Source organism: Bos grunniens, chromosome 28 (genome assembly GCF_055505025.1).
Source record: "Bos grunniens cultivar Pamir isolate PY7600 chromosome 28, Bosgru_T2T1.0, whole genome shotgun sequence".
Classification (NCBI taxonomy): Eukaryota; Metazoa; Chordata; class Mammalia; order Artiodactyla; family Bovidae; genus Bos; species Bos grunniens.
The window spans coordinates 45,273,303-45,289,829 of NC_141192.1; the positions used below are offsets into that span (position 1 = coordinate 45,273,303).

At 46.3% G+C, this 16,527-nt stretch overlaps 1 protein-coding gene across 1 annotated transcript in view; it reads left to right on the forward strand.

The window, feature by feature from the left end:
- LOC147343300 (uncharacterized) overlaps nt 1-15,891 on the forward strand; it is a 154,934-nt gene extending 139,043 nt beyond the window's left edge. The window contains exon 5 of the mRNA XM_086381684.1: nt 13,656-15,891. Within this exon, the coding sequence (XP_086237810.1) occupies nt 13,656-13,691 (36 nt within the window). The 3' untranslated portion in view covers nt 13,692-15,891. The remainder of the gene's footprint in view (nt 1-13,655) is intronic.
- The last annotated feature ends 636 nt before the right edge of the window (nt 15,892-16,527 follow it).

Consider the following 16,527-nt stretch of genomic DNA (forward strand, 5'->3'; position numbering starts at 1 on the left):
AGTACATCATGAGAAACGCTGGACTGGAAGAAACACAAGCTGGAATCAAGATTGCCGGGAGAAATATCAATAACCTCAGATATGCAGATGACACCACCCTTATGGCAGAAAGTGAAGAGGAACTCAAAAGCCTCTTGATGAAAGTGAAAGTGGAGAGTGAAAAAGTTGGCTTAAAGCTCAACATTCAGAAAACGAAGATCATGGCATTCGGTCCCACCACTTCATGGGAAATAGATGGGGAGACAGTGGAAACAGTGTTAGACTTTATTTTTCTGGGCTCCAAAATCACTACAGATGGTGACTGCAGCCATGAAATTAAAAGACACTTACTCCTTGGAAGGAAAGTTATGACCAACCTAGATAATATATTCAAAAGCAGAGACATGACTTTGCCAACAAAGGTTCGTCTAGTCAAGGCTATGGTTTTTCCTGTGGTCATGTATGGATGTGAGAGTTGGACTGTGAAGAAGGCTGAGTGCCAAAGAATTGATGCTTTTGAACTGTGGTGTTGGAGAAGACTCTTGAGAGTCCCTTGGACTGCAAGGAGATCCAACCAGTCCATTCTGAAGGAGATCAGCCCTGGGATTTCTTTGGAAGGAATGATGCTGAAGCTGAAACTCCAGTACTTTGGCCACCTCATGCGAAGAGTTGACTCATTGGAAAAGACTCTGATGCTGGGAGGGATTGGGGGCAGGAGGAGAAGGGGACAACAGAGGATGAGATGGCTGGATGGCATCACTGACTCGATGGACGTGAGTCTGAGTGAACTCCAGGAGTTGGTGATGGACAGGGAGGCCTGGCGTGCTGCGATTCATGGGTTTGCAAAGAGTGGGACACGACTGAGTGGCTGATCTGATCTGATAAGGGTGGTATCATCTGCATATCTGAGGTTATTGATATTTCTCCCAGCAATCTTGATTCCAGCTTGTGATTCATCCAGCCTGGCATTTCACATGAGGTACTCTGCATATAAGTTAAATAAGCAGGGTGACATACAGCCTTGATGTACTCCTTTCCCAATTTGGATCCAGTCTGTTATTTCATGCCTGGCTCTATTTGCTGTTTCTTGACCTGCATACAGATTTCTCAGGAGGCAGGTAAGGTGGTCTGGTATTCCCATCTCTTGAAGAACAAGACTCAGTTCCCCCCACAGTCAGTCTCTCCCAACAGGAAGCTTTTATAAGCCTCTTATCCTTATCCATCAGATTGCAGAAAGAGTGAAAACCGTAATCACAGAAAACTAATCAAACTGATCACATGGACCGCAGCCTTGTCTAACTCAATGAAACTATGAGCCCCACCATGTAGGGCCACTCAAGACAGGCAGGTCATGTTGGAGAGTTCTGACAAAACGTGGTCCACTGAAGAAGGGAATAGCAAGCCACTTCAGTATTCTTTCCTTGAGAACCTCGTGAACAGTATGAAATGGGGGCCTTTGGAAGCTGTGTTTTCTTTTTCAGGCATCAGGGAACTTTGGGATTCTGGGATGCATTCACAGTTGAGGGGCCTGGTTATTACAGGCTGTGGGGTAACAGCAGCTTCTTGGGGTGCCTGAGTCAAGGAAGCAGCAGCAGCTTCTGGAGCAGAGCACTGGGGCTGCCTGGGGAAAGTGTCAGGAAGAGATAAGGGATAAAAACCACTTTGCAAGTTAATTAACCCTGGGAACCTCTGGGGCCCTCTGTTCCAGCAGACAGCTGTGCATCACTTTGAATCCCTCTCCCTCTGAGGACCGGCTCCTACCAGCCCAGCTGATTCTTCACTCTTTGAGGCTATTCTGAAGAATCTTCATGGAGGAGCCCCTCCAGTCTCTTCCAGGCCCAGTCCTCCCTCTGATCTTCCCCAGAGTCCTGAGCAAGGGGCCCTGCACTGTGAGCAGTCCAGGGCTCAGGGGCCACGCTGAGGGTTCTGTTGACCCAGAGCCTGAAAGCAGGCGGCCTCCCTCCTCAAGCCTCAAGGCTACTCTGCAAACCTGCACTTGATCCATGGGGCAGGGGAGGAAAAATAGTTTCCCCTCCACCCTTCTGGGCTCTTGGCTGAGAGCCCCTGTAAAAGGACAGATTCGCAGGATAAAAACAAACACAAGTTTAATAACATGTGACCTCCTGTATACATGGGAGAGACCCAGGAAAATCAAGAAACATCCCTCTCCTCCCTGCTCCACAGTCCAACCACCACCTTAAATACCATCTCTAGCTAAAGACAAAAGAAGATACTGGGGGAGGGGCAGTTATGGGATGGCCAGACAGAGCCTGTCGATTGTTATGCAGATCAGAGTTGCAGATTGCCTTCTCCACCGATGAGGATTTCTAGAGATTTAGTCATCCCCTCCTCCTGGCCCACCAGGGTGAAACTCTGACACGTGGAGACTTCCTTTATAAATGTAAATGTTGCTGACAAAGGGTAACTTGTACTTGGATTTCAGAGCTTCTCTTAAAAATAATCAGCTCAAGTTAATCCTTATGCCAAAGAGTCACATTTGGGGGGTGTCAGAGTTTGCTCCCCTCTAGCGATTTCCACAGCAGGAAAGGAGGGTGTGAGGGGAGGTATTAGAACCACTGGCAGCTTTTCCAGAACCTCACTTTGTTTTCCTCTCTAGAGAGCATTTCAACACATGGGGAGAAGAAAGGGTGCACACTCACACACACATGCATATACACAGAGACAGACTCACGCAACACATATACACACAAACACATGCACACACATACACAGAAATGCAGGCGCACACACACACACATAAACAGACATACATACACATACACTCAGACTCACATACACACACTTACATACACAGACATATACACACACATACACACATATACATACAGACACAGAGACACAAACACACACATACATACCTACACACATACAGACACACACACATACCACATACCTACATACCCAGAAACGCACACATGCACACATGCATTCATACATACATATATGTACTCACACATGTACACACACACACAGAAATGCATGCATGTATACATATATATCCCTACATACACACAGACACACATGTACTCACACAGACTTACCCACAGACATATCCACTTCTGTGTGTACAGAAATACACCTATATACATAATCAGATCAGATCAGATCAGTCGCTCAGTCGTGTCCGACTCTTTGCGACCCCATGAATCGCAGCATGCCAGGCCTCCCTGTCCATCACCAACTCCCGGAGTTCACCCAGACTCATGTCCATCAAGTCAGTGATGCCATCAAGCCATCTCATCCTCTGTCATCCCCTTCTCCTTCTGCCCCCAATCCCTCCCAGCATCAGGGTCTTTTCCAATGAATCAACTCTTCACATGAGGTGGCCAAAGTACTGGAGTTTCAGCTTTAGCATCATTCCTTCCAAAGAAATCCCAGGGCTGATCTCCTTCAGAATGGACTGGTTGGATCTCCTTGCAGTCCCAGGGACTCTCAAAAGTCTTCTCCAACACTACAGTTCAAAAGCATCAATTCTTCGGCGCTCAGCCTTCTTCACAGTCCAACTCTCACATTCATACATGACCACTGGAAAAACCATAGCCTTGACTAGACAAACCTTTGTTGGCAAAGTAATGTCTCTGCTTTTGAATTTGCTATCTAGGTTGGTCATAACTTTCCTTCCAAGGAGTAAGCGTCTTTTAATTTCATGGCTGCAGTCACTATCTGCAGTGATTTTGGAGCCCAAAAAATAAAGTCTGACACTGTTTCCACTGTTTCCCCATCTATTTCCCATGAAGTGGTGGGACCGGATGCCATGATCTTCATTTTCTGAATGTTGAGCTTTAAGCCAACTTTTTCACTCTCCACTTTCACTTTCATCAAGAGGCTTTTGAGTTCCTCTTCACTTTCTGCCATAAGGGTGGTACATAACCACAAACACATATACCTACACACACATACCTACATACACAAGCAGACATACATACACGAGACACATTGACACAGATATATATTCACATACACACATACATATACTTACAAACATACATAACTACAGACACATACCCACATAAATGCCCTCACATACTCAGACATACACACAGGCACACAGTCATACACACACACGTACAGACAGACATATGCACATACACACACACACAGACTACCAACACACATATACACACACAGAGAGAAATACACGCACATATACATATACCTACAGACACACACTGAGCGACTTCACTTTCACTTTTCACTTTCATGCACTGGAGAAGGAAATGGCAACCCACTCCAGTGTTCTTGCCTGGAGAATCCCCGGGACAGAGGAGCCTAGTGGGCTGCCGTCTATGGGGTCGCACAGAGTCAGACATGACTGAAGCGACTTAGCAGCAGCAGCAGCACAGACACACACATACTACATAGACATACATAGAAATACATACTTGCATACACACACAAATAGACACACATGTGCACAGACATACATGAATACACGTATAGACACACATATACACTCATATATATACACACATACACACACACACAAACATACACACACTCACATACCCAGACATACACCCAGACACACATACGGACACGCACATACAAACACTTACAAACACACAGATACACATAAACTCACATATATACATGTACAGGCACACAGACACATATTTTTTGGAGGAAAAAAAAGCTCCTTGGACTTAACATACCCTCCTTTAGCTCAGAAACACTGGGTCAGATTAGTAGTTCCCAACCTCCCAGTGGTGTATAAGAATACTTTAGGCCAGACAGCTTAAAAATTCAGATTCCTGGTTACCTCCTCAGACCTACTTGGTTGGAATTCCTGTGACAGGACCCAGGAATATGCATTTTAACACATCTCCTGGGGCATCTTTACACTTGGCAGCTTTGGGGATTCCTGGATAGGTGGGTCTCTGGGCCACCTTCAGCCCTATGTTGAGCCAAAGCAAGTAGATGGCTTGGGTTTGGAGGGTGCATGGATCTCGTCTTAGGTCAGCTCTTGAGAGTTTCACAGTGGATACCCTACATCCTCCTGGCTTGGGAAGATCATTTGCCAAAATCAGTTTCTGCAGCACATAGCAGGGGCCTATCTGATTGCAAAAGGACATTGTGCTGTGGTCATGGAGGCACAGGGGTGAGGAAAGCAACAGAACAAAGCATCCACATACAATCTACATCCCCACTGCTTGCCTGGGGGGAGAAAGGAGCCTGGAGACCCTTCAAGAGGACCAGGCCTCACCTTGTTGCCCAGGCTGCTCTCCTCTGAGGCCATGGACTCAGGTGCCCAGTGCAGCCACAGGCCTTTCTAAACATGGAGAGTAGGTTTGTCCTCCCACCCAGCTCCTCTCCTCTGAGCAAATCACTTTCATATCCCTTGAGTACGTGAGATCAGTGCTGAGACCCAGTTCTTCTCTGTGTTTGAGCTGTGGTCCAGCTTTAGAGTGTTGACATGGGAGAGAAGGGTCCACCTTGAGAGCTGGCTGAAACCTCAGGGCTCTGGGCAATGAGAAAAGCCAAGGGGAGTTGGGTCATTATCTCTGCCCGACAAATGAGCCATGGACTTAAGGAGGCCACAAAGAGGGATTCCAAAAGACACAATTTTTTTTTTTTTTTTAAATAAACACAAAATTCACAGCTGCATCCTAGATAGTAGACCAGGTGGTAAAGGAAAAAAAAAAGTCCCAGAGATAAATTTAATAGAGAGTGAGTTTGAGTTAACAGTGAAAACAGCAGCCCCACACCAGGGCTGGCCTGGTCCTCCAGGTGTGGAGTGCAGCTAGGCCTGATGCTCTCCTGTTGAACAGGAACATCCCAGAACATCAACAGTGGACAAGACCACATACAACCATGATGGGGCAAGACAGAGACAAGACTCCTTTGCAATCAGGTCTGAACTCAGACAACATGCATATTCCAACCACAGAGCATCCCTCCCTGACTAACTTCTTTGCCAATTCCAGGCTGGAGGTGGGCCTAGCCTGCCCTTACTCTACATGAGCTGGTTAAGACAGCCAATCAGAAATGGCTCCTGTTTCCTAATAGCATCCAACCCAAGTCCCCTTTCTTATGGTCCTTCCCCAGATCGGTCAGCACAGCTCAGTCCTGCACGTGCTTTCTGAGCCCTTGGACCAAGATGCTCATGGGTGGAGGCACTGGGCGGCTCATGTGTATACTCCCCCCCTTGCTGCAAAGGCACATAAACTCAACATGTCCAGCCCAGGGGCCTCCTGGCATTTGGTTGGAGGCACTGACAATGGTGTCTGAAATATACAGCAAAAGCATCTTACAACACAGAGGGTACAGGGCAAGGATGAAATGTGTTCTGATTCTAAGCTTAGAATTACTCCAGGACATCCAGCGAAAGAAAAACAGACACATGGGTGAGGGGAGCAGAGAGATGTTAGTGCTGGGATGGGGAACATGGAAAACAATTTTCAAAACTGACCAACTTAAAAACCAGTTTTTCTTTCATAGCTTCAGTAGATCAGTGGTTCAGTCCACTGACTTAACAAGTTTTCTTTTTGTTTCCTCATTTACTTTTCTTTTCTCTTTTTGGTGAGAACATTTAAATTCTACTCTCTTAGTACACTTCAGTTAGAAAATACAGTATTATCAGCTATAGTCAATAGTTTTCTAATCATTACCCAGATATTCCCAAATATCTAGAAGGCCCAGAAAATCACATCTATATTAACAGTCAAAGTTAGGATCTTGGCCCCTGCACAGAGTCCTCCCAGTCACTCCTTCAAGTCCCTGGAGGGTGCCTTAGGTGTAAATCCACAGCCTGTAAGCACTACTGCTTTCCCGCCAGGCCCTGCTGGAACTCAGGTGAAATATAAGAGCAGACCCTGCACCTCTGTCAGCTGATTTGGTCCTGAGGGCCCAGAAACAGCGCTGGCTGATCTTTTAGCCTCTCAAAGTTCCTCCTCCAGCTTTTCACCTCTGAGTATCATGCTGGCTGTAGGTTTGTCCTGCTGCTGCTGCTAAGTCACTTTAGTCGTGTCCAACTCTGTGCAACCCCATAGACGGCAGCCCACCAGGCTCCCCTGTCCCTGGGATTCTCCAGGCAAGAACACTGGAGTGGGTTGCCATTTCCTTCTCCAATGCATGAAAGTGAAAAGTGAAAGTGAAGTCGCTCAGTTGTGTCTGACTCTTCGTGACCCCATGGACTGCAGCCTACCAGGCTCCTCCATCCATGAGAGTTTCCAGGCAAGAGTACTGGAGTGGGGTGCCTTCTCCAGTACCTATGTGACATTTATTATGTTGAGTTATGTTCCCTCTATCCCTACTTTGTCAAAGATAAATATCCATACCCTTGTCAAAGGTATTTTTGACAGACCTGTGATTCCTGAAAAAACAAAATGATAAACAAGAGAAGTGAAGCATTCTTGCACACATTCTGGGGGACCCTGGGAGGGACCCCTTAAAGCCAGGAGCATTGCTGGTCACCTAGGGGCTTGGACTTCATCTGGAGAGATGAGTCGAAACACTCAAGAGAGTGCACCCACTTCACAGGTGTTAAAACCAATAGAATCTATGTGAATCAGGAACCAGGGCCCCTCCATGGTCCAGCTCCCTGCCTCTTATTCACGTCCAAACCTTTTCCCAATTGGAATCAAAGAAGACCACACCAGTATTCCCTTTCATTCCTCACAGGTGTTGACCTTGGAAGGTCAACGTGTCAGAACTTTGCCCATGAATATGCCTTTAATGGGGCTTCCAAGGTGGTGCTAGTGGTAAAGAACCCACCTGCCAATGCAGGAGACTTTGGAGATGCAGGTTTGATCCATGGGTTGGGAGGCCCCCCGGAGAAGGGCATGGCAACCCACTCCAGTATTCTTGTCTAGAGAATCCCATGGAGAGAGGAGTCTGGCAGGCTACAGTCCATAGGGCCACGAAGAGCTGGACATGACTGAAGCAACTTGCCTCTTGAGAAATTTGTATGCAGGTCAGGAAGCAACAGTTAGAACTGGACATGGAACAACAGACTGGTTCCAAATAGGAAAAGAAGTACGTCAAGGCTGTATACTGTCACCCTGCTTATTTAACTTCTATGCAGAGTACATCATGAGAAACGCTGGGCTGGAAGAAGCACAAGCTGGAATCAAGATTGCCGGGAGAAATATCAATAACCTCAGATATGCAGAAGACACCACCCTTATGGCAGAAAGTGAAGAGGAACTCAAAAGCCTCTTGAGGAAGGTGAAAGTGGAGAGTGAAAAAGTTGGCTTAAAGCCCAACATTCAGAAAACTAAGATCTTGGCATCTGGTCCCATAACTTCATGGGAAATAGATGGGGAAACAGTGGAAACAGTGTCAGACTTTATTTTTTGGGGCTTCAAAATCACTGCAGATGGTGATTGCAGCCATGAAATTAAAAGACGCTTACTCCTTGGAAGGAAAGTTATGACCAACCTAGATAGCCTATTGAAAAGCAGAGACATTACTTTGCCAGCAAAGGTTCATCAAGGCTATGGTTTTTCCTGTGGTCATGTATGGATGTGAGAGTTGAACTGTGAAGAAGGCTGAGCACCGAAGAATTGATGCTTTTGAACTGTGGTGCTGGAGAAGACTCTTGAGAGTCCCTTGGACTGCAAGGAGATCCAACCAGTCCATTCTGAAGGAGATTGGCCCTGGGATTTGTTTGGAAGGAATGATGCTAAAGCTGAAACGCCAGTACTTTGGCCACCTCATGCGAAGAGTTGACTCACTGGAAAAGACTCTGATGCTGGGAGGGATTGGGGGCAGGAGGAGAAAGGGACGACAGAGGATGAGATGGCTTGATGGCATCACTGACTTGATGGACGTGAGTCTGAGTGAACTCCGGGAGTTGGTGATGGACAGGGAGGCCTGGCGTGCTGCGATTCATGGGGTTGCAAAGAGTCGGACACGACTGAGTGCCTGAACTGACTGACTGAACTGAAGCGACTTAGCAGGCAGGCAGGCACGCCTTTAGTAAAGTGGGCCTGGCTCCCTGGCCAGCATCTCTCTGCATCCTGTCCAGCTACGTGCTCTCATCTGCCCATGTGCACAAAACAGACATGCCATTTCCTGCCTGGGAGCCTTTTCCCCACCTTTGCCTGAAGCGCTAGCCTTTTCTGCTGGCTGCTCGCTTGTGGCTTCTCTTCATCCCTTGAGCGAGGAGTGAAAATACCCAAAGTGTAAGTTAGAAAAACTTATCTGCTCAGAAAGACTCAAATACAATATATACTTTAAAAGTAGACGTGTATCAGTCTTTACTAGGGAATTACAAAGCTTCCTTAATGAATACACACATCAAATGACAAATAAATAATACATAATAAGTTCTAGGGGAAAACAAGACCAATTGAATGAGAAAATGAGACTATTAGGGGGAAATTTAAGGCATCTGGATGATATTAATTTTCTCCCCCTTCCAAGATGTGGCCTCAGGTTGTGGACCTGCCTGTCCTGCCAGGGGAGTGAGAGTAACAAAAGCCTGAGTGAGCCACGCTAGAGGCAGTTGCTGAATCAGCTTCTCTGAGGTGATAAGCAGATGGCAGGGAAGCAAGCGGGATAACTTGGCAGAAAAACATGAGCAGTGGAGTAGAGGGTTGGGACTCTAGCAGGGGGACATCCCCACAGCCTGAAGCTGGCCATTCACTCACAGGGACTACATATATGCCAAATGAAGTTATATTCTTACACAAAACCACACCCCCTCCATAGTGACCAGCTTCAGGATCTAGAAGCATAATTACTATTTAATATGTAAAGTAGTATATGCACAAATTATATGAATAATATATTGTGTATATATATGTATATATTAGTGTATACACACATATGTAATACATGGTGCTGCAGCTGCTGCTAAGTCGTGTCAGTCATGTCCGACTCTGTGCGACCCCATAGACGGCAGCCTATCAGGCTCCCCTGTCCCTGGGATTCTCCAGGCAAGAACACTGGAGTGGGTTGCCATTTCCTTCTCCAATGCATGAAAGTGAAAAGTGAAAGTGAAGTCGCTCAGTCATGTCCGACTCTTAGCGACCCCATGGACTGCAGCCCACCAGGCTCCTCCGTCCATGGTATTTTCCAGGCAAGAGTACTGGAGTGGGGTGCCATTGCCTTCTCCCATGTAATACATATGTATATATTATTATACACACAGAGAATACATATATGCATGTATTATTATAAATGCAAATACTATACATATATGTAATATGTAGCATATACAGCATACATATAGTCATTATATATACATATAGTGTATGCACAGTCATTATATATTCACTATAGTATTCAGTATTCTGAAGTCCTTTTAAGGGCTTTCCAGGTAGAGCAGTGGTAAAGAATCTACCTACTAATACAGGAGATGCAGGTTTCATCCCTGGTGGGAAGTTCCCCTGGGATAGGAAATGGCAGCCCGCTCTAGTATTCTTGCCTGGAAAATTCCATGGACAGAGAGGTGGTAGGCTACAGTCCATGAGATTGCAAAGAGTCAGACATGACTGAGTGACTGAGCACGCACACCAGTCCTTCTAAAGAAAACCATTTCAGATCCTGGGACTAGTCCTTCAAACTCTCAGGTTTTGAGGTTATGCAAATGGAACACTGTGGGTGATCACTTGTGCCAAGCTGATCATAAGTAAAGATAAATATGAAACATCAGTAGGGCTACTGGAGTCACCAAGAAGATCCAGAATGCATTTGTTTTTGAATCCCTAGATTATTGCAATGAAAACAAACTTGTTAAGAAATTACCTTTATCTAGTACTTACACCTGTGAAAATACACACAGCCTCAGAAATGGGGAAATGGAGACATTTTTGGCCTAGTGCTATTCCAAATTTTAGGACAATTTGGTCTAGCAAAATTCCTCTAAGAGTGAAGAAGTTTCCTGGGTCTGTGCAACATGTCAATGACTTTTAGGTTATATAAAAATTAACCTGAGGAGAGGGTAAGGGAGACATCGCTTTGCCCATGTTCTGTTCCCTTTGTGGTAGCTGGAGACACAACGTCTGGTCCCAGGACTGTGAACTGGGAAGGGGGACAGATTCCCTGCAATACCACAACAGGCTGGCATCTGGGGGAGGAGACAGGGGTTCAAGTGCCTGGGAGAAGAAGTACTCAATGAAGCATGGAGGAAATGAGTCCAACGCTGGGGTCTCAGATGTCCTTAATCCCAAACCATCAGGAACAGATGGGTGAGCCAGTGACCTGCTGTTTGTCATGTGTGCATGTTAAGTAGCTTCAGCCCGACTCTGTGCGACCCTAGGGACTGTGGCCCACTAGGCTCCTCTGTCCAGGCGATTCTCCAGGCAAGAATACTGGAGTGGATTGCCATGCCCTCCTCCAGGGGATCTTCCTGAGGTAGGGATCAAATCCATGTCGCTTAAGTCTCCTGCACTTCCAGGCGGGTTCTTTACCACTAGTGCCAGCTGGGAAGCCTTGAAGAATAAAGAGGAAGAGGCTGTACCTACACTGGAGGAAGGGTTAGTAAGAGTGGCAGCTGCAGGGGATGGGGGGAAAGCTAGGATTAGGGTTTTTAATTTCTGAACTATAGAACATCTGGCGAAGCAGATGAGGAAAGCAGAAATGATAATGTACCTTATTAGATATTCTTTCAGAAGGATACCAACCCCAACTCTTACCTGAGATTTCACGTGAAAGCAGCAGTCTGAAGTGAGGTGAGGGGAGGTAGTCACTTGTCAGAATCAGGAAATCCTGGGAAGGCACTGGGCACCCCCAACCCCATAGGAGCTGTGGATTGGACTATGTATTTAAGTGACCTATACGGGTATAGTGTCATCTATTGTTGTCTGCTCATAATTTGTATTGTTTATTTGTATTTGTATTATGATTATACTTTTCATGTGAATTAGTGCTGTCTTTTCTTGAGGAGACCCTGATTCTCTGAGGGGTACACTGGACAGTCTAACTAGAATTTGAGGGCTGCATAGAGAAGTGATGAGAACAAATCTGAAAGAAGTTGGTTAGGGCCAGATCATTGTACAGTATTGTTTGCCATAAGTTTCAAAATGCTTCTGTGTGACCCTGTCATGAGTTTATAAAAGTGGGGAGTTAACTTCATACCCCAGGAGAGGTTAGTAAGTGATCAAGAGCTTCCACTTGACAGACAGCTTTAGCAAGAGCATCAAACATCACAGGATAAATCTGCACAGAGACCCTGTTAGCAGATGAGACGTTAGAAATGATTTTCACTGCTGAAAAAAGTGGGCTATTTAGGACACATGGTTGCAGGAAGATTGTGTGATGAGATGTGAAGATAGGGTACCTGGCTGCCCCCCTGTCTAATAGAGCTTTTGGTTGGGACTTCAGCTGGGTCCCTCCTCCTTTCTGGGGAACCCTCTCCTTTCTGCTCTGAGTAAGTAGAAGGCTTAGTGGTCACATTCTCATGGCATTGCTGGCAGAGCAGACCTTGCCTGTAGGATGCTTGTCGGGGACCCTAAAAGGACAGAGAGCAGGACCTCCCCAAGGTCCCAGGCCAGGTGGAGTGGCTGCTTTTATATCTGCTGACAACAGTCTCATCTGAGTGCTGTGCTCAGGGTAACATTCACTGTTGAGAAGGAGGAATGTCGATACGAGTATTTTCTGCCCGCTTTGTAGCCTATGGAGTCATCTTGACAGGTACCTTCACAGGGTGTTCCGAATTTACACCACTGGCCAAAGGGAGTCACGGAAGATTCTGAAACAGAGGATGCTATGGAGGTGTGCATGCTGCTGTGCCAAGGGCCGAGCAGCTGGCCGGGGGAGGTACAGGAAACAAGTTAACCTCAGAACAGAGCCAAGAAGTGAGTGGGTCCCTTGCTAGGGCATCTGCAAGTCTAAGCATGAGGGATCCCCATCTCCTATGGATGGAGGGCTGGCCCCCGGCTTCCTGAGTCCCAGGGGATGCAAAGAGAAGCCAACTCATCCCTCCTTGACAGAGACACACTGTGATGAATCAGGAGGCCTCTGTCCCAGACACATGGATTGCATTTCCTCTCAGTTAGAGTGGGAGTGGGGGTGGATTCAGAGTAGGGCCAAGTGAATGGCAGGCTGCCTGAGCCTCGCCCAAAAGACACACTCTGAAGCAGGAAGCCTGGAAGGCTCAGACCTTCCTGGAGCGGGCTCAGTGGTTCCAGATTCTTGTGAGATGGAACCGGGGTTGTGAGGGCCCCTGATGGAGCCAGGGTGAAGGTCACCTTCATCGAGAAATGAAGGAACAGGGAGGCACCCTGTATCACCGATCCAAGGGATGGCCCTCTGGGCTCAGAATTCCTTCTTGCTCCCTTTTCTGGCAGATCTGGCTTTCTCTCCCTCACTTTCTCTCTCTGAGAGTCAATTCCAAAGTTTGGCATGTTCTCAGTTGGAGTCTCCAGTTTCTCTGATCAAAACTTGTGAGCTGTGCAGCATCCTAGCTATTGCTCCTTGGAGTGTTTTTTTTTTTTTTTTTCCAAGTTTAAAGAAAACAGAGTAGAACAAACAGAGAGGCTGGGAAAGAACATGGTCTCCCCCTACCATCTCTTCCTCCTCGTCTCTTCCCAGGCTGGGTTTACAGGATGTGGTGGGGAAACCTTTCTAAATCTGTAGCTCAAGGTTTTTGTTAGTTTTCAGGAAAGTGTGAACATTTGCAAACTTAAGCTCAGACTAGATCCCACCTCTGGATGTATCTTAATTGTTGGTGCCCAGTGAGGTTTTTTTTTTTTTTTTTTTTCCTTCAGGATTTCTCTCTCTCTCTGCACACAGCACTGTCATGAAGAATGAAAGTTGAATAATCAAAGCAATATGATATTGTCATAAAAAATAGACACACAGATTAGTGGGACTGAGCCCAGGGACCAGAAATAAACCCATGGATATATGGTCAATTAATTTATAACAGAGGAGCTATACCTTGGGGAAAGAAGAGTCTGTTCAATACACCTGGACAATCACATGCAAAAGAATGAAACTGAACCATTCTCACACCATACACAAAAATTAACTCAATGGATTAAAGGCCTGAGTGAAATAACTGAAACCACAAAACTCCCAGAAGAAAACAAAGGCAGTAACCTCCTGGAGCAGTCTTAGTGATGAATTTTTGGATCTGTCTCCTCAGGCAAGGGCAACAAGAGCAAAAATAAACAAACGGGATTACATGAAACTGAAAAGCTTTTAAACAGCAAGGCAAACTATCAAAAAATGAAAAGGCCACCTACTGAATGGGAGAAGATATGTGCAAGCAATATTCTGATAAGGGGATAATCTGAAATATACAAAGTATATTTTATTATGTGAATATCCAAAATACACAAAGAGCTCATATAACTCAACATCAAACAGCCAAACACAGATGCTGTCATGGAGTGTGGGTGGAGGTGCAGGAAAGTGGTGATGTCTGAAGGGGACCTGGCATCCCTGTGTGCAGGGCCAAGGGGAGCTGTGGGGGCAGGATGAGGCCAGAGGTTACAGAGAGGAGGAGCTGTTGGGAGTGGGGGTCTTAAGGGCTTGGGTGGACCAGATAGTATGTCTGAGCTCAGGCTCTGACTGGTCTGAGCACTGCTGCTCCAGGCCTCTTGCTCTTAGACTGGGTGCTTTCTTCTAGTTCTACATGCAAAGGTTTTTGCTTTTTATTTAAGTGTAATAAATGATGCATTATCGATAAAACTGTAAAAAAAATTTCAAATAATATCCAGGCTAAAACCCCAAATCTCAAGCTGGCTAAAGGCATGGTACATTTTTCCAAGGTCTTTTTCAAATGAAACACTGTCCATTGCTTTAGGAGCAATTATTAAATTAGACTCTGGAATTAGCAGAATTATTCTCGCTATCCCCAAAGTCCCATCTGTCTAGTTTAGGTTGGAGGAGTTCCTGCGTTGTCCTAGGGAGTAGGAAGAATCTCTAGGAAGGTCAGAGAGCAGACTTGGATGGTGTCCAGCCAGGAATAAAGGATCAGGACTGCTCAGTCAGGGGTAAGGCCACACTTTAGCTACCATGAAATGAAAGTTGTTCAGTCGTGTCCAACTCTTTGCCACCACATGGACTATAGCCCACCAGGCTCCTCTGTCCATGGGATTCTCCAGGCAAAAATACCAGAATGGGCTGCCATTTCCTTCTTCAGAGGATCTTCCCGACCCAGGGGATTGAACCCGAGTCTCCTGCATTACAGGCAGATTCTTTACCATCTAAGCCACCAGGAAAGCTACTACCATGACCCATGGGCAACTCAGCAACTATGACTCAGGACAGGACACCAGCAACCAGCTTGTGGCTGCCCCAGAGGGATCATCTGTTCTTATTTCCCACTGTCCCTAAAAGCCAAGTGCAGCACATGAGGAGATGGCTCACAGAGAGAAGACTCAGGCCTTCACATGGTGATAGCATGCGTCACTCCAGCCCCCAGGCGGAAAGTAGGAGAGGCATGCCTTTTCTGACCTACTGTCTGAGCTGCCATCAGAATAATGAATAAAGTATAAGGGCTTAGAATGAACCTCCAATGTGCAGTGCTGAGGAGAACAAATAGCTCTTTGAATGTCAAAGATCTTTCCCGTGTAATCCAATCTGAGAAACTGCTGTCTCAGCCTCATCTGCTCATAGAAAAGACAGAAAATGTGGCTATAAAGTGAAATGAGGCTTGGAGGTGAACCATATGAAATCTCATGGATGGAGCTATTACAACTGAGTCTAGCAAGGGAGGGGCCTGTGGGTGGGTGGGGAGGCTGGGAACAATTAACAGTGCAGATTGAAAATGTGGATTTTTCTCTTGGGAAGCTCCATTCCTTGGGAAAGAAGAAGCTATAACAAAATGCCAGCAGTGGAGCTTTGCCTGGAGAGGAATACTGCTCACATTTGCATGTTAAACGGATTGAAGCATCTCCTGCCTTCCCTGGGGAAGAAGGGCTGTCAGAGGCAGCTCACAGCTAGAAGAGAGCTTTGTGCACTAGAGATGCTCAATAAATATTTGTACAAAATTGAGTTTGGTACAAAAAAAGCTGTTTTTTTTTTTTTTTGGTTTCTTGCCCTCAAAGACTGTGCTCAGATCTCTTGCTAGGTATATTCCGAATTCTGAATAAACTGTAGAGTGAGGTTTCGAAAAGAGGTAGCAGTTTCATCCTAAAAGCTTTACCTGCATCAGTGTCATCCTGAAGTATTCCTGGAGCCGTGGAAACAGCATTGCAAGCCTAAGATCTGTGACCTTTGCGGGTCAGCCTTGCTTTGGGATGTAGGGCCTTGCGACAAGCCTGGCTCTCCCTCTCCAGCTCCCGGGAGGCTGCAATCCAGTGGACCCCTCACCCCTTGGGGAGTCCTCACATGGCCGAGAGCTGGGGTCTGTTCAGTGGCCTTCGTTTCTACTCACTTGTGCACATGTCTGTCCTGCTATCCTGCCAGCAACCACCCGCTGCCCAGATCTCTAGGACCACATTCTTGGACTCTGGTACCTATGATGAAAAAAATTCTCTCCCTTTCATTCACTCTACGTATAGATATTAAACAAGTGGTCTGTGCCAGGTAATGTTCTAGCTGCTGGGGATGCGGCAGGAACAAAATAGACAAAACTCTCTGCCCTGGTGGCATTGAACTTACATTGTAATAGGGGAGGGGCTGACAGCC